Below are 18,939 nucleotides of genomic sequence, written 5' to 3'. Positions count from 1 at the left end.
AACTGAACAGAACTTGTAAATTTAGCTGATTATTGCTGCTGAAAATGGTCAATTATTGTCATGTTTTGGGCTGTACTAATCGGTCGGACTGGGAAAAACATTTGGAGTGCTGCAGACTGCCAAAAGTTGACAAATCAAGTCTGAGGAAAGAAGGCGTTTGTAATTGGCCAAACTGTACTAGGATTTCCAGGGCAAGAATCTTGCAACATTTGTGTTTGTTTATATCTTTTCCATACAGGTAGGTGAAACATTAGGCTAATATCTTAATTAATACTGCTTGTATGTATCTTTACCAACTATTAACTTTAGTTCGTCAATATATTGCGCCCTTTCCTGCTTACTAAGTTCTTCTGTATATGATTCAGCCGCTTCCACATGTTTGCCTGTGGTTTAGACAGCGTAAATTAGCAGAACAAGTATTCAGTAGTACATTAACCGTACAATCCATGCTATTGTTTACATCCGACTATCTCCAATATGGCCGCGCATCCGGGTAACTGACCAAACCATCGTAACTTAAGTGTAAACCTTCAATCGTCAGTCTGAGAGATTGCCCATACATCATATGATCATGCTAATTTATTTAATTAGTCAGTTTCATAGCCAGAAAGTGAACCAACTCCAGGGTACGACTGAAAGAAGCCTATGTAAGTGTAATCTATTATCTTTTTAGCCAAGTAGCATATGGATGCCACAAAATGTTTTTAGTTCGCCTTAAGTTGTATTTAACATGATAACAATTTAATGAAAACACTGTAAATTACTAACTATAATGCTTACATTTCCTCAGTTATTCAAACGAACAAAGAATATTTTACATTATCAAGAACATCACTTAAGTCTAGCGAGTTTATGAACTTTAAAAACACTTCCTTATAATCAGTGAAGCTATCTACATTGTATGATGAATAGATTTCTTATACTTACATCGCACGTACATCTGCACTTTGCTGTTTATGATGAGAAAAATCGCCAGAAAGTAGAATTCAGTCAGCGAGCTCGTTACTGAACATCAAAATGTCGGTGTTTCAGCGATGACTCATCTGCACGCTTCTGATTGGTCAATACATTCATAAACTCAACGGAATCGTCTATGATTGGTTATAAAGCTCAAAACTGGGAAAACGCGTTAAAAGGAATATGAAACAAATAAGCCCTAATATTAATGAGATAATACAACTATCTCTGACTATCGTCAATACACGATACTATCGTCTATCAAACACAACAAGATAGACTTAAAGGCAGCATTCACCCAAAAATTAAAGTTCTGCCATCATTTACTCACCCCCAATTTTTGCCAAACCTATATGAAGTGAAAGCCAATGGGGTTTAGAGTCGTTTATGACCCCACTAACAAACAAACAAATAAATATTATATAGTGTATTCCACAGAGGAAAATAAAGTCATATGGGTTAAGAATGACATGAGGGTGAAGAAGTAATGACAGAATCTTTTTTTTCTGGGATAACTATTCCTTTTAATATTGTACTTAGGAGCTGAAATGAAACAGACAAAGAATGGAAGTACTCCGTATCTCATCTTTATATCAATAAATGGTGCAAATTTGAAAAGATAGAGGGTTAACAGAGTAAAAGCAGTTATGAGTTTCTTAATGTTTTTTATGAGACAAACTAGACACTTCAAAATGATTTTGGGCAATCGTTTCCTCCTGTTAAACAGACCAAAATGAGAGAGGGATTGATACGAAGCCTGTCATTTCTTTCAAAACAAGCACAGAATGAATCACCCATTTAAAATCGTTCTAATTTGTCACTGCTGGTCTGCATTAACAAAAAAAAAAAAAAAAAAAAAAAAAAAAAAAAAAAGTGCTTTTTTTGCTTCCACTCTACTGTCCAATGTCTAAAGCAATTCGCAATTCGAACCATTTTTGTAATTGTAAAGAAAACTAGAATTTTTCAGTTGTTTAACCACATTTCATGCATAATTTCAAATTAGATGATTTTGATGTACCATCGAGGTGAATATGAAAGTTATTGCCATCAACATAAAACAAATCAGTGCAAATTGCTAATTTGGACTGAAATGCCGCCCCCACAAAAAACGCTCCATCAGAAACCCTAGGAGTTTTTATATACTGCAAATACAAAAAAAATGTTACAGTATACTAGCATGCAGACCAGTTGAGAAAGAAAACACTACAGGATCTGCACAATGAAAAAAGGAATAATACAATGTGTTTGTCTATGGGTCTTCTGAATATGGACTGATTGTGTCTGTTGAAGGCACATTTTAACACATCTGGTGCACTGGAGATCATTTCTTTATACTGAAACTCATAACTGTGTCACATACAGGGAAAACAGACAGGTGCCCTTCTCTTAGAAACCATTAAAATGAAAACTTACAGCATACATTCACAGGTAATAAAGGAAAAAAACAGCCGCCACAATGATGAAAGTGAAACACGCTTCAAGATAGACCATACGCATATAGATAAATAATCTGTTTGCTTTTTTCAACATTTCGAGAACCCCTTTCCTTTCACAGTCGTCGTAGATCTTGCATTGCAGACCAAAGTTTACCACAATTAATGTGTGCCTTAAAAGGTACAAAGACAATGTAATTTGGTAATTTCAAAATAACGCAGTAACGCATTCCTCTTAGAATAAAAAAAGAATAAATGAATGATTGAAAGAGTGAATAAAAGACCATGAAATATGCATGTGATGTGCCTAAAAAGACAACAAAAAAAGATTTGCAAGAAGAAGTGCAAACCAGAAGTAACCCATCCCACACATACTGTAAGCAAAAACGCTCCAAAATACAGCTCGTAATACTGATTTAAATAATAACCGAGTCATTTTTTTCTTCTTTTAAAACAGAGAAGCAGACTGCTACACTGACAGAATAAATGTACACGGGAACCACCAGCCAACACTTTTCCACCACCTAAAGCAGTGTGAAGAACAGAGCGCAGGGGTGTTTTTCTTTCTCAGGCTCAGTTCGAGGCGTTCTGATCCCTCCCCGCAAAGCTCGCACAAAATCTTCCGAGTGATGAAGCGTTAGAGTCCCGTCCCGTGCATGAAGATAAAGGATGGTGGAGAGGAGCTGGCAGATTCGACCCTTTGCTATGAGGAGACGGTTACAGGATTCAGAGAGCCGTTACGGCTGTAGAATCTAGAGAACGCCTCCTCCAGCACAGTAGTGAGACGTGGCTGATCCCCCTGGAAAGAGCCAGAAAAAAAGAAAAGAAGTTATAAACAAAGTAGCACCAAGAGTAAGAAAGAAAAAAATAAGTAAATAAACAATTAAATATAACTTTTAAAATGTAAATTAAATAATATAGCTGCAAGCAGCAATTATCAGGGTTCAAGCACTTAAGGTATTTAAGCACATAAGGAAGAAGACATTGCTGTAATCACCTAAATCGATTTTAAAAAGCATTTTTGGCAAATCCAGATAATTTACCAAAGAAATATGATTTTTAATATTTATGATTGTTATAGCACCACCTATGGTCGAATTTTACATAAAATGTTGCATGCTTGCTAAGACTCATCTGTCGCATATGCTCACCTACTTTCTTGAAGTTTTGAGTTTTCGTTTAGGATTTATAGGCTTTTGGGTATATCTGACCACGTCCCTTTAAAAGTGACCCTGTTGCAAGTTTCCAAGTTTCGTAAAGTTCTGCATTTAATTTAGGTTTTATCAGCATTTGTCTATATTTGGCCACACCCCTTTTCTAAATGACCCCCGTTATAGCTAATAACTGAAGGACAAAATTCCACTTTTTTTTTTTTTTTTTGGACGATTATTGATCTAGAGCTGTGGCTTTCAGTCCTGGTCCTGGGGGTCCACTGCTCTGCACATTTTGTGTGTCTCCCTTATTTAACACACCTGATTCAGATCATTAGCTCGTTAGGAGAGAGATCCATGTACTGAACTGAGTGTGTCAGATAAGGGAGACATACAAAATGTGCAGAGCAGTGGGTCCCCAGGACCAGAATCGAAAACCACTGATCTGGAGAGTCCAGAGAATGGTGCTGCAGTGGTTTGATCGCGATTGAGCGAAAAACCTAGGACTAGTTCACAAAAGTAGGTTAATATAATTTTGATTATTTAACTTACAATTTGATTGCCTCTAGAACAGTGGTTCTCAATCCTGGTCCTCCGGGTCCACCTGATTGAGATCATCATCCCATTACGAGAGAGATCCATGAACTGAACTAATGAGCTGCTGATCTCAATCAGGTGTGTTAAATAAGGGAGACATGCAAAATGTGCAGTGCAGTGGACCCCCAGGACCAGGATTGAGAACCACTGCTCTGGAATGATTGCTGTAAATGTTGTAATATTGTACAATATACAATTATTTATACACTTGAAAAATGCCTCCCAGTGGCTGATTTCTTTCAAAATTCTTACAGACCTTTAGGGCCATGTGTCGAACATGCCCATCAAGTTTTGTTCTGATCAGCCTACGTTAATCTTGACTAATAGGTGCTCAAAATCATCCGATGGCGGCCATGTTTGTTGAGATACACAAATGTCCTCATAGACACTTGTGGCACATGGGACAATGACACTGCATACCAATTTTCAAGCTGACTGGACCAACGGTTGTGTAGTTATACCCATTTTTAGATTTTCCCTCTTATACCGCCACCAAGTCTGCAAATATATTTTTTTAATTTGACCAAAGATTGAGCTCTTACATGTGTGTACTAAGTTTGGTAGGTAGGTAGATTTGGTAGGACTAGTTTGCAAAAGTAGGTTTTCAACATCATAGAGCAATTTTCTTCATTTTGACCCAAGGATTTTTTTAAAATATTTAAAAAAAAATTTGAGTCTACAACAAAAGATCTAGAAGTTATGAGCACTTTTGTGTTTTCGATCGCTGTGGCACCCCCCATAGGCTGACTGGGCCAAGTCTTTGGATCTAAGTAGCGGTCAATACTACTACCATCTGACCATAGAACCATCTGGTTTGGTCTGCACGATCAGTTTTAGGGAAGAATAATAATAATACAATTATAATACGGTTTCACCACTACGTAAATAAATAAATAAAGCAAAGCACATCTGAAATCTCAGGTAGATCAAATGGAATTGGAATCCCTAATATATAACAAATAAATAGTTAAAAACAAAAAGAAACAGGCAAAGAAAGTTGATGTGAAAAGCTGAATTAACTATTGTGCAGAGTCAGGTATTAAAGGCACAGAGAGATTCAGAGTGCGAAATGCTGGAGTTACACAGATGGTACATAGCACTCCTTACAAAAGTGCCAAATCAGACAGATGACAACACCAGTGAAAAGAACTGAGAGAATCCCTTGCTCGTAGTCAAGAAAGAGCATTGACTGCTCATTAAGACTGGGGGGAAAACCCAAGGTAAACCACTTTAAATGAAGAAAATTGGCTGTGAACAGCAGCAAATAGTTTTAATGGTACTACCTAACAAAAAGCCATGGTAGTGGAGATGGAAAAGCTGCCGTATGCTAATTTGCACTAGCGTTATAGTGCCAAGCTCTATTGTGGTATTCTCTGTGAGAGGTCTGGCCCTGGTTTGTGCATTAACAGAGAAAGTTTTCAAGTCTGTTTTTACTCTACTCTGTGTGCTGCTCTTCTGATGAGCTCACACTGTTTGTCTCTTTTCTTACTCTTCCAGGAATCAGCCACAGCTGATCCAAACATTTCCTCAAGCAACTGAATTATTGATTGAAAACATTTTATTATGAATGCTGGCACTAACTAATGCTTGGTAAATTTGAACCTGGTGGCAAATGTTTTTAAAGTCATTAATGGAACATTGTGTGATTACATCAATTTTGGGTAAATACAGTAACCATGCCAACAATGAAATTGGGGACGGGGGAGGAACTGCTCTGCAAGTTTTTTGATTGATATATTTTTTATTTAACCATTAAAACAGAGTCTAGGGAAAAAAAACTGAATTTGTGAAAAGATAAAAATACTTCACAGGGCCCTACACAGTCCATTAAAATGTTTTAAATAAATATGAAATATTTAAATAACGTCAAATAATTCTTTAAATATTTCCTGTGACAGATGAGTTTAGTTTAATTATATTCAGATTCATAATATGCTGATTTGGTGCTCAAAAGCATTTCTCATTATTATCAATGTTGATCAGTTGAGCATAGTAATATTATTGTAGCAATATTAAAAAGTGATACATTTAATGTTGATGAATAGAATGTGTATAATATCTTGAGAGAAACATCTTACCTCACTAATGAAGCCAAGCTGCACCAGTTCCACAGCCAACTCCTGTACATTCTCATCTAAAACACACAGAGGGCATCATTTTTAAGTTTCAACGATACTCTGTTATTGCAACAAGTCAATATTTTGCCGGTAGAAAAGTGCTGTGTTAACACACTTGACTTTTCTATAGTCACAATTCTAATCTAAATTTGATTCACTGTATTTGTAACTCAATTATTTTCTAACTCGAGAACAAGAACATGACACCAGAAACAAATGTGAATGCACATGGTCTTTGTAAACTGCTTAAATCTTCTTAACAGATTCTTGGGTTTTTGAAATGGTAACAAACATTTGTGTTGGATTAAACCAGATATGTATTCTAGCTATAAACATCCTGACAGTTTACACTTAGTCAAAAAGCTTCTTGATTCTGTGAACCTTGACTTGAAAGACAAAACCGACTGTGCTGATGCCCATTATAGCTGCGTCTCTTTCAGCCGAGAATGCAACGCATACTTGTGCTTCATTCTGACACATTTCAGAACACAACGGCATGTGAAATCAAGCTGTGTAGCTGGAAGCGTTTACATGCTTGTGTAGTGTGCGTTTGGGCCCTGATAAAGTACTCACTTGGTGCCAAATCGCAACTCAAGTGTCGGTTCAGCTTATCTTCCAGTTTTAGCAGTAAGGTCAACTATAAAAAGAGCAGAGAAGAGTTATAAACACAGAATTATCATCTAGCTTCAATGTCATTACAGCAATAACTAGAAAAAGGCTTACATGATGTTTTGCTCCTTCCTCCACAGGCTCAATGTTGCACTGCATTTGTACGACCTTAAAGGAGAGAGATTATCTTTAACACAAACATATGTGAGCCTGGACCAAAAAAACGGTTCTAAGTAGTATGGGTATATTTGTAGCAATAGCCAAAAATACATTGTATGGGTCAAAATGATTGATTTTCCTTTTATGCCAAAAATCATTAGGATGTTAAGTCAAGATCTTGATCTTGTGCTTGAAGATATTTTGTACATTTACTACCGTAAATACATCATAATTTAATTTTTGATTACACTGTGTGCATAATTATTAGGCATGTTGATAATCTGGTCATATTTTTTTTCCCAAGCACATTTGACCAATTCCAAACCACAACAATCTTAATAACTACTATTAATTTTGTATTTAATCATTTGTAAGTGATATATAACTGTCCGTGAAAGGCTGGAAGTGAAAAACTCCTTATATTCAGGTGTGCATAATTATAATGTACTGTAGTAATGTCCATTGCTACAAACTTCAATTGGAAAACTCTAAAGGCGATTTTCTCAATATTTTGATTTGTTTGCATCCTCAGATTCCAGATTTTCAAATAGTTGTATTTTGATCAACTATTGTCCTATTCTAACAAGCCATATGTCAATGGAAAGTTTATTTATTCAGCTTTCAGGTGATGAATAAATCCTAATTTCAAATAATTGACCCTTATGATTGCTTTTGTGGTCCGGGTCACATATGATGCTAAATGACTGCAAATCCTGTTGACTTTGACTGCAACCACCCATCTAGATTTGCTTGAGCAGGAAGTCGTAATACGTCACACAGAGACAGTCTGATCGACAGCGGGGGAAGGTGAGAAAACTGGTTTATTCTTAATCACTCATAGTCGGTCACTGTCTCTTAAATCAGTCCATTTCTCACCTTCCTGGTCTCCAGCTCTGCAGGCTCAGGCGTAGGTGTTTTGACAGAGGGTGGCACGATGGGGGACTTGACAGCCTCTTGCTGAGGCTGCTGTGGGCAGGGCACTCCGAAGGCAGTCAGCGGATAAATCCCGTTCCTACATCACGAGAACCAAGAGCACATGTTGATATTACATTTGCACTTGTTTGAAAATTGACTGCGTTCTTCACATTTGAATCTGGCCAACACACATGGGTAATTATTATTATTTTTTAGCTCACCTCACATCTTCAAGAAACTTGTCAAGCTCTAAAGCAGGAAACTGTGAGAGTCTGATGGCAAAAAAAACAGGATTACAGAAGTCATTCATGTGGTGTGACAGCTTATTTGAAACCTAAAACCAGGAACAAGGCACCAATGAATCATAGGAGGAGACTCACTTTAGTTGGACCTCTTTCCTTTCCATAATGACCTGGTTGGGGTCCATGTTCTTGGTCATTTCTTCCAAAGCATTTTCAGGGATCATGTCTAGAAGCCAAGAGCGAAAATGGTTTCAATGTGTTTAGCTTCATTGTATTCCATTCATAAAGCAGACATAAAATGAAAAGTCTGAATGATAATGAGATCAGCTCATGACTCACGCTGGTGACTGACGATACAGTGTGCAGCCAAGAGTTTCAAAAGAGGCACTTCAAACAGAGCTTGATGGAAAAGCAGCTCTCTGGCTGTGGGCCTCTTGTCGGGGTCCACCTCCAGACACTTCTGAATAAACTCCTAAAAAAAAAAAAAAAAAAAAAAAAAAAAAAAAAAACACACACAGAAACATGACACTTCATATCCATTAGTATATACGCATTAGGAATAACATTATGATGTTGAGAAGTTGATTGGCACTTGTCACCAGTCACCATCATGTGTGAAAAAGGTGACAAAGAAGCATATTTTGACATTGACTTGTCAGATAGTTAGCTCCATCCATTGCTACAGTTATCAATGTCCATTAGGGCTGTTTCCTCGATTCCTCAATTCAGTTCAAATACTCGATTTAAAAAAACTCTCAACTGTTTGAGCAACTGGCAAAAAAACGGAAGTGGTGCATTCTATGGAAGAGAATTCATGAAACGCATTATTAGACTGTTTTCCAAAGCTGCATGATATATTAAACATTTAAAAATCAGAAAGCATAAGGCTTTGTGAATTTACTAATGCTACGTTTCAATTAAATAAATATATTTGTTGCAGGTTTAATATATGTGCTTTAATTATTCACATGTGTGTAGTTAACGTGCATCTCAGAGCGGCTCTGTTTACAGTAAATGCCGTCTCAAACTCCATCTCTGCTTATTGCTGAGTTTGGGTGTATTATAACGTCTTTCCGGGAATGTAACAGGCAGATTTGTTAGGTAGATAAACCTATGCAAACACAGGAGAATACATCAACATCTTTCTAAACATGCTAATTGTTCATTGTGATTTTCAAATTAAAGTTCAAACTCTTATTCTGAGTTTACACATTTTGATGTCCACACATTCAAGAGATTACAGTGGCTACAGCATTCCTTTCATAAAGAAATGGTCAAACATTAAAGATTAAGTGGACACTGGAATGAAATGTTTAGTCAATATTAAACAAGAATTCGATCACACAGTAAAGCGTAAAAACAATTGTCAGGCCATTGGAGCCCTATGCAGGCATTTGTTATAACGTGTAATGTACGTTACCGCTATTGTTTATAATACATTATGTATTTTTTTATGTATTTTGTTCAATAAAACCATTTTGATACTTTATTTGAACTAATTATTGCTGCCTCAGTGCTACTGTATACGTATTACAAGTTATTTTAAAAACTATTGTTCATTTAGGTCTACTTTTATTACCACAAAACAATTAATTATAATTATCTGATTACTTGATTTATTGTCAGAATAATTAACCGATTACTCCCGATTACCAAAATAATCGTTAGTGACAGCCCTAATGTCAATCATAGCAATGACTCATGGAAGAATTTAGCAGATTCACTCGCATATTTTTTGCGAATCATATTTGTAATTTCTGAAACATTACACGTGGATGTTTGGTCCTCTTAGACAAACAAAACTTTTCTTCAAATTGTGAATGGATTATGTAGAGCCTTTAGCACAACTAACCAAGCTTATTCACGCGAAAACCTACTGAACAATGACTAACTACGCAATTAATCTGATGATAAGTTTGCATCCCTGAATTCTTAAAGGGAGGGAAAAAAGGTTTTTTTTTTTTTTTTTTGTATTGATATAGTACGATTTGGTATTTTTGGGGGAAATTCCAAACATTTCAGGTGGTCAGGTGTTATTTTAGTGTTACCACATGCATCATTTCTCATATTTCAGCTATACTGCAACACTCAGAATCACTGATTGATATGTGTGATTATTTAAATTCAGCTGGATACATGCAACAGATCATATACTAGTGTTGGGAAACAATCCAATTGAATTTACAAATTATTTTATTTGCAATCTGAAAACCCTGTTGCAGATATGCATATTCAGATTCCACATGCATGTTATCTTACCAAATAACTGTGAACAAAGAACAAAACTGTTCAACTTACACTACCATTCAAAGGTTTGAATCTAAATTAAAGGTTTGAAGAAATTAAAGCTTTCACTCAGGAAGAATGCAATAAACGGGTTCAAAAAGAATATATAATATAATAATAATATATTTAGAATCTTCTATTCAAAAATCCTGAAAAAAAATCATAAAAATAAAGTTTGCAAAAAAAATTCTATAAAACTTTAAAAGTTTATAATATCCTATAAAAGTTTTCATAAAAATATTGATCTGCACAACTGTTTTCAATAACAATAATGTTAAATGTTTAAGTAGCAAATCAGCACATTAGAATGATTTAGAAGGATTTTTTTAAAACAGAAAGAAGTTACTTTTTATTGTAATAATACTTCACAATATTACTATTTTTACTGTATTTTGATCAAATAAATGCAGCTTTGCTGAGAATAAGAGACCCATTTGAATGGTAGTGCATCTTTGAATGCAAATAATTGAAGTATAATCTATACTCACTCTCTGCAGTGGGTCTTCCAGAGACTGGATGGCACTATTAATGGCTTCTTGTGACACATATGAGGACTCTCCATTACTTTGGATTTCCAGCACAGCCATCTAAAACAGTGGGGAAAAAAAACTTGAATCACTGGTCTGGTCAGTCCGATACCCTGACAAATGATCAACAAACAGAACTCACCTCTAAGGCGCACATTCCAAAGGAATAGATGTCCACAGCTGTAGTGACATTGGCAACAGCTATAGTAGATGAGGGAAGAGGACAAATTGTACAAAGTCATTGTTTTACATAACAAGTGCACTGACAAAAAGACTGCAGAATAGGTTTTAAAACCTAGATTTACCTCCATACTCTGGAGCAAAGAAGTGCAAACTCTTCTGTTCCTCCCGACATGTTTTCACATGGTTATTAATGGTGTCTGGGGCCACTACAAAAAGACACAGAAACATCAACAACAATAACAAAATGTGTAACATTTAAACAGTCATGCTCAACTACGTGCTTTAGCCCACCTGAACCGATTTTGATGAGTCCATTGTGCTGTATGAAAATGGTGTCACATGTCAGGTTCCCGTGGATAATGGGAGGTTCACATGAATGCAGATAGCTGAAGGAAGAACGGTGAGAAATCTGAGTGTAATAGGAGCTCTCCACAAGCCGTGTAGTGGAAAATCAAAAAAAAAAAAAAAAAAAACGGACAGCTATAACAGTCACAGAAAACATTCCAGGTGCCTGAGTGGGATGGAATCACAGAATCCAGTCATAAAAATTGAATTAATTAACTGTATAACATGGAATGCCACAGAATTTGCCAAATTTTGGATGAATAATTCAAAAGTAGGTCAGTACACATAAACCAAAACACAATATGGACTAGTGTATGTGAATATTACGCTGCAAAAATGCTATTTAAATATGAATCCTGCATGTTCTGTATGATTCTGTATGAATGATGGGCACAGACGCTCTCAGTGTTTTCAGTATGAGTACATGAACACAAACAATCGCTAAAACTGCTCTGAGTCATTTCATGAGCATTTTACCGTTCCTTTTGAGAAAAACTATCGTCATGTCATATCATATACAAACAGAAACTAAAGGTCTTGACAGCAACAAAAGTTTGGTTTAACTTGAAGAAACTGTGACAGAAATATATTACTCAATGTAATGATACTTAATTATTATAAAAAATATTTTTGAAGGAATATTTAGAAGTACCAAAATTTATTTACGAGAAAAATGTAAATACACAACACAATATTTCACGAAATAAATAAACACACACACATATATATATATATATATATATATATATATATATATATATATATATATATATATAAAAATTAGAGAAACTTTTCATTATTTAAATTTAAATAAAAATGGAATCCAGAAACTTAATAGAAAACTAAAAATAAAAAAATAAAACTAAATTTGGGGGGAAAAAAGAAACATTTCATAGGGCCTTAAAAATATAATTTTTGTTAAACATTTAAAACATATTAATAATTACTGTTAAATTGTGTAAGTTTCAAAATTTCATGATTTTAATTAATTAGACATGCTTTTTGATTTATATATATTTTTTTATTTAACCATTAAAACAGAGTCTATTTCATAATTTCAAATTTCATTGTTCAACATTTCCAAATATATCACCACATTTTTGCCAAATATATTAGCTATGAACAAATTAAAAGAAAATAAAAAATAGAGAGAAAAGTACACACACCTTAAGGCAGATAATATCTGAGTGCACCAGCGTTTCCATGCCTAGAAGATTCCCAAAAATAGTTAATGCCATCTGAGAAAACAAGTCTGCGCCTGATGTTATACTATCATTTCAATAATCCCATCTAATAATAAACTCACTGAAACTAAAACATCAGTAATAGTATTACTAATATCTTGGAATGCACCAATCCTAATACTGAAAAACAGAATAAACAGGGTAACAAATGCAACAATAACATAAAAGACATAAAATTATAAAACAAATTAAACTAAATGATATGAAAATAAAAAAAAAATAAAATAAAATAGAGTGAGTCATTTAAAAAAATAAAAAAATAAAATAGAGTTTTAAACAAATCTGATCTGGGTGATACTGATAGGCGAAGTCAACCATGACTAACATTCAAGCTAGTAATTTAAGACATAGGATATGTATTAGCCTGCAGTGCATTTTGTATCAACAGCTCTTTTGTCTATTTGTGTGAACAGACAAAAAGCATCAATCTTACCTTTTCATTCATAGTCTTATGATTCTTCTTTGTCTTCTTTAGAAACTGTTTCAGGCTCCCAGAAGACATGTACTCTGTAATGAAAATAACCTGAAGGGGGTGACAAAAAAAAAAAAAAAGATTAAACTCTAAAAATGGAACATTTTTAATATTTCTGTAGTTGCGTTTCATACCCGGGCTCTGTTCTCCTTCACATCTGCCCAGTACTTGTGAAACTTTACTATATTCACATGTTCCAGCTGGATGAGGTTATCAAACACCGCTTTCACTTTTTCCTGAGAAATATAAAAGATAAGTAGATTAATTTAACCTTGAGGGAGCTGTTTGACAGAAATATGCAACATAACACCTTGATTTTTAGAGGAACAGGTTATTATAATAAAACACTGAAATCTCACTTTATTTTATTATGCAATAACAACATTTATTTCAAAGAACAAGGGAAAAACTTCATTGCTTTTTATAGCTGGACTCGCTGCACTAGTCACATGTGGTTATGGGAAATGATATCAGCAGCGTAGACGGCAAAGCCTGTCAAAACGCAACCTCTAAAATTACTTATTGAATTCCACGAAGAGCGTCTGCCAAGCAGAGCGGAGCGCAGTATGTGGACTGGCCAAACAGATGGCTGTCCGCAACTCTATGCCAGGCATTAATGAATCGAGTTTGATTAAAAACGCTCACAGGCAATGACAGAGTGAAGTATGCTATATTAGAAAGAGGAGAATGACCTTTTTAATATTTCAACACTTAAGAGACAGTTGCATAAGCACAGAGAATGCTTTTCCTACAATACTTTTCATAAGTAGCTGAAGGCTCTGAGAGAGAATGCTGTTTCCATAAAGGCTTGGCAGCAAACAGGTCATACCACTTTGTGTAAGGAGCTTACACCCAAGAAATGAAGGTAAGCACACTCATTCTGTGAAGCAATCAAGCTGTCCTAACACTCACAGTTAAATACTCATTGTTATTGCTAATTCAGAGCTTAACATGTTAATAATCAAGAAAACAGGAAGTAGTACAGTTAAAAAAGGGGTCTATGTACGGAGATAATAATCACTGGTGTACTTTCACACAGATTATGCTCACATCACGTGTTTAAATAAACATTTAAAAGCAAATTATCAGTTCATTCATACCAGTTACAACTAACATTATATCAAAACTGACCCTATTTACTTTAATGCATGTTCCTTATAAATGGTAAGAGTTGTCTTAAAAGAAATCTCACCAAGGCTGCATATATGACCAAAATATAATACAGTAAAGAGTTAAATATTGTGAAACTACAATTCAAAACCATTTTTATTTTTTAAAGTGTATTTTATTTCTATGATGGAAAACCAGAATTTTCAACAGCCATTCAGTCCCAGTAGCCTTAAAAAAAAAAAACCCAAAACATTCTAATATGCTGATTTGGTGCTCAAGTCATTAGAATCAATGTTAAAAACATTGATAATAACCGTTGTACTGCTTAATATGTTAGTGGAAACCACTAAACATTTTTTTCAGGATTTTTTGATGAACAGAAAATACAAAAGAACAGAATCTATTGCAAACAGAAAACTTTTGCAATATTATAAATGTCTTTACTGTCACTTCTGATCAATTAAATGCATCCTTGCTAACTAAAAGTGTCAATTTCTTAAATCTTAATGATCCCAGACTTTCTGCATAATCTTCATTTGAAATAATTATCCATCACAATGACATTAAGTGTAAACATTTGGACATGGTTAAAATAGATATAAAAGCATGTTTAAACATGCTTGCATTCAATCTGATTCCAATCTGGTATGTAACTGATGCGCAAAATCATGTCACACCTAGGGCTATCACTAATGATTATATTAGTAATTAAGTAATCTGTCGATTACTCTGATGATTAATCGAGTAATTAGATAATTATCTTTTTCGTGTTAATTAAAATCGACCTAAGCGAACCTTTAAATTTACTTAAAACACATGTATAACAATGAGGCAATAATAATTAGTTCAAATAAAGTATCAAAAGCAAATAATCATATTGTTTTATTAAACAAAACTGTTAAAATACATAATGTACTATAAACAATAAAACTAATGTACATTATGCATTATAATAAATGACTGCAAAGGGTGTCAATAGCCTGATGATTGTTTTTACACTTTACTGTGATCTAATCCTTGTTTAATATTAACTAAACATTTCATTCAAATGTCCACTTAACCTTTAATATTTGGCCATTTCTTTAAGAAAGAAATGCTACAGCCACTGTAACTGCTTGAATATGCGGACATCAAAATGTGTAAACTCAGGTGAGGGTTTGAGCTTTTATTTTGAAATCACACTGAACAGTTTGCACGTTGAAAAAGATACTGATGCATCTTTTTATAAAAGATTCACTTTACAAATCTGATGAAATGCCGCATTTAATTGAATTGTAGCATTTGTGAATTTTAATAGCATTACGCTTTATTATGATTTTTAAATAGGTTTAATATGTGGAAAGCACCACTTCCGGTATTTTGCAGATTACTCGAAACGGTCAAAATGCAATGGAGGATTTTTTTTATATAGAATACTCGAACAGAATCAAGGAATCGTTGCAGCCCTATATATCATGCAGCCTTGGGAAATTATCTAATAATGCACCACGGATTCTCGTCACTGAAATGCGCCACTTCCGGCATTTTGCCGGTTACTCGAAACAGGCAAACTGCAGTTGAGGACTTTTTAAAAGAGTACTCGAATTAAATCGAGGAATCGTGACAGCTCTAGTCACAGTCTACATATTCGTTGAATATCACTGAAGTTTCAGCCAATTTCAGAGAGAAGAAAGCAGATTTCACAACTACCCGTCACTGCAAATCTTTCTCACAGAAACAGCAAAGCAGGCATACAGTTAGTAGTTTTACCTCTTGCAGCTTGAAGTTCTTCCGTTCAGAAAACATGACCTCATTCCACACCACCTCCACACCTTCCTCTGTGTCCATGGCAAGATAAGCATTGTCGATACCTGGGACGTTGCGCTGGTTAACCTGTTTGGAATGGAACATTCTTAGTAAATAACATCTTAAATTTTGGTATTTAAACTATTGAAAGACTTGAAAGAATGTACCTCTTCTCTCCGTTTCTGCCAGCGTCCACAGGGGCTTTCCTCCAGAATCTCAGATTCATCCTCGCTCTCCTCCTCCTCATCCTCAGTTGCAGAAGGTGCAGGCTGTGTTACTGTGGACACCGGAGGAGACACAGATGAAACCCCCTGGCCGGTCGGCGGCGAGGCTGTGGACTCAGACTTCGAGTCCATAGCGGATGCAGGCGCAGGTGCGGCGTTCGGCTTTCCTTCTTCTGACATCACTGACTGATAACTGACAGCCCAGTCACAGGAAAAGAAGTCTGGCTGACTCACACCTCAAAGGCAGGAGGCAGAGAGCTGCGAAATCAACCGTGATTCATCACAAAGTGTAATCATAAACAAAGCAAATATGTATTACAGATAAATATGAAATAGCTTTTCATGACCTTTGCAGTTTTAAGGATTTTAACACCTCAATATAATATTTGTTTACTATGTACATTTCCATTACTTTTTATTTTTTTTGTTTATCTCCCTGCTTGTTTTCTATGACTGTAAGAACCTTAAAATGAATGAGGATGATTGTAAACAAACTACAGGTAAAGTGACACTTTTCAGATTAACTATATGATATCCCACGTAAATTATGCCCCAATCACAAATGAAAGGCAACCAGCAAAACACATTCACTCTGAAACACTACCTTCAGATGAAGGATAAATCTACAGCAGAAACTGAACGGAATCAGCTCTTAAACTGTCAGTTTCACTTAAAATTAAGGTAATTTTCACCACCAGAACTATGCAAGACCGTAACAGCTGCCGAGGCATGACACGCGCTTTAGTGATGTTTACATCTTTTCGCTCTCCTCAGTGCTGTCCTCAGTTCAACCTCAGGCCTCAGTTTATGTTCAAGCGTTCAAAAGAGACTACACCCGACTATCCCACCTCACAGATAAGAAACCAACACAACAAATACAACACACTGCTTCCCACCATATGAACTGCAATGTCGATTATCTTACTTTAGTCTATCCTGAGATAAGCGGCGTCGCCAGCTCGCCGGAAGCAGCTAGTCGGTGATAGCTGAGGACACGGAGGAGGAAAATCCTCTGACAATGAGAAGAAAATGATAAATCCTCAAACAATATGAGTCCGTGTAGAAGTGTGGTTGTCGAGGGGAGAGTTAGTGGTCCACTGAAATCCCAAGATATGAAATCACCGTTTAATTTCCTCTTTGCCGACTTGCGGGTGAGAAGCTAGCAGCGCAGCTCCGCGGCCTCCGGAGCCTTCGCGATTATAACGTTATCTAAATAATCGACTTCTATGGACGATATGATAAATGTCAAACAAAGTAATCGAAGTATCACAACTTTCCGGCCACTAAAATCTGCTCAAACAGAAATCCAAATATTACTGGCGGACAGATTTGATGCGTTTAGTCTAATAGCCACGGATGCTACACTCCCGGATATTCGCGTTCTTCACTCAAGTCTTCACAGAACGATTTGTTTCTCCCGTAACACTTAAATATCACGACACGAATGGACTCAAATGAATTAAATATCGATATCCCTGAAAAAGCTACAGGTAAATGGCGACAGCTCCGAGTTTTGTGATGCGCTGTTGCTTATTCCTGTATCAACCGCTCTGTCGTTTATTCAGCGAGTGTAAATTCAGGACCCAGATCACACAGCGCCCTCTGCTGGATGACGTCATTCTGACATCTCCACTGCTCATGATTTAACCCTCAATGACCAGTGGGGAGAATAACAAACATTTATTCGTTGTTTATAAATTCACTACATATATAGATATTTTTATTATTATATATAATGTATTTATATATTATATTATATTATATTATATTATATTATATTTAATTATATTATTTACATTCCATTTACATTTAGCAGACGCTTTTATCCTAAGCGATTTACAAAAGAGGACAATGAAAGCAATCAAAATCAACAAAAGAGTAATAACATGTAAGTGCTATGACAAGTCTCAGTTAGCCTAACGCAGTACACGTAGCAACGTGTTTTTTAACTATATAATAAATAAAAAGAAAACAGATGGAATAGAAAAACAAAAAAGCAAGCTAATGTTGGAGGCCTTACAAAAAGAACAGAGAAGCCAGTGTTAATTAAAGATGGAAGAGATGTGTTTTTAGACGATTCTTGAAGATGTCTAAGGACTGTTCAGAATGAGTTGGGCAGTTCATTCCATCAGGAGGGTATATTTAATGTGAAAGTCCATAAAAGTGATTTTGTGCCTCTTTGGGATGGCACAATAATGCGCTGTTCACTTGCAGAATGCAAGCTTTTAGAGGGCATATAAGTCTGAAGTAATGAATTTAGGTAAAGGGATGCAGAGCCAGTGGTGGTTTTGTAGGCAAACGTTAATTCCTTAAACTTTATGTGAGCAGCTACTGGTAGCCAGTGCAAATTGATTAAGAGAGGTGTGACTTGCGTTCTTTTCGGCTCATTAAAAATTAATCTTGCAGCCGCATTCTGGATTAGTTGTAAAGGTTGTAAAGTCCAGCCTGGACAGAACAAGAGCTTGAACAAAGAGTTGTGAAGCTTGTTCCAAAAGAAAGGGTCTGATCTTTTTGATGTTGAATAAAGCTAATCTGCAGAACCGGGAAGTTTTACCAATGTGGTCAGAGAAAGTCATCTGATCA

General features: G+C 35.5%; 1 protein-coding gene across 1 annotated transcript; it reads right to left on the bottom strand.

The window, feature by feature from the left end:
- Window positions 1–1,524: 1,524 nt before the first annotated feature.
- nrbp1 (nuclear receptor binding protein 1) lies at window positions 1,525–17,941 on the bottom strand. Its single transcript, XM_051138967.1, has 18 exons — window positions 17,282–17,941; window positions 16,300–16,614; window positions 16,097–16,219; window positions 13,372–13,473; window positions 13,199–13,288; window positions 12,688–12,728; window positions 11,468–11,562; window positions 11,299–11,382; window positions 11,136–11,194; window positions 10,955–11,053; window positions 8,520–8,652; window positions 8,319–8,406; window positions 8,160–8,210; window positions 7,900–8,035; window positions 6,979–7,032; window positions 6,829–6,892; window positions 6,217–6,272; window positions 1,525–3,189 (listed from the first exon to the last, which is right to left on the bottom strand). Exons 2-18 carry the CDS (start codon window positions 16,534–16,536, stop codon window positions 3,094–3,096), a joined length of 1,608 nt encoding a protein of 535 aa, XP_050994924.1. The 5' UTR covers window positions 16,537–16,614; window positions 17,282–17,941; the 3' UTR covers window positions 1,525–3,093.
- Window positions 17,942–18,939: the final 998 nt, after the last annotated feature.

This window comes from Labeo rohita, chromosome 20 (genome assembly GCF_022985175.1).
Source record: "Labeo rohita strain BAU-BD-2019 chromosome 20, IGBB_LRoh.1.0, whole genome shotgun sequence".
Taxonomy (NCBI): Eukaryota; Metazoa; Chordata; class Actinopteri; order Cypriniformes; family Cyprinidae; genus Labeo; species Labeo rohita.
Note: the sequence above shows the minus strand (reverse complement) of the source record. Positions and strands in the feature narration are given on the sequence as shown.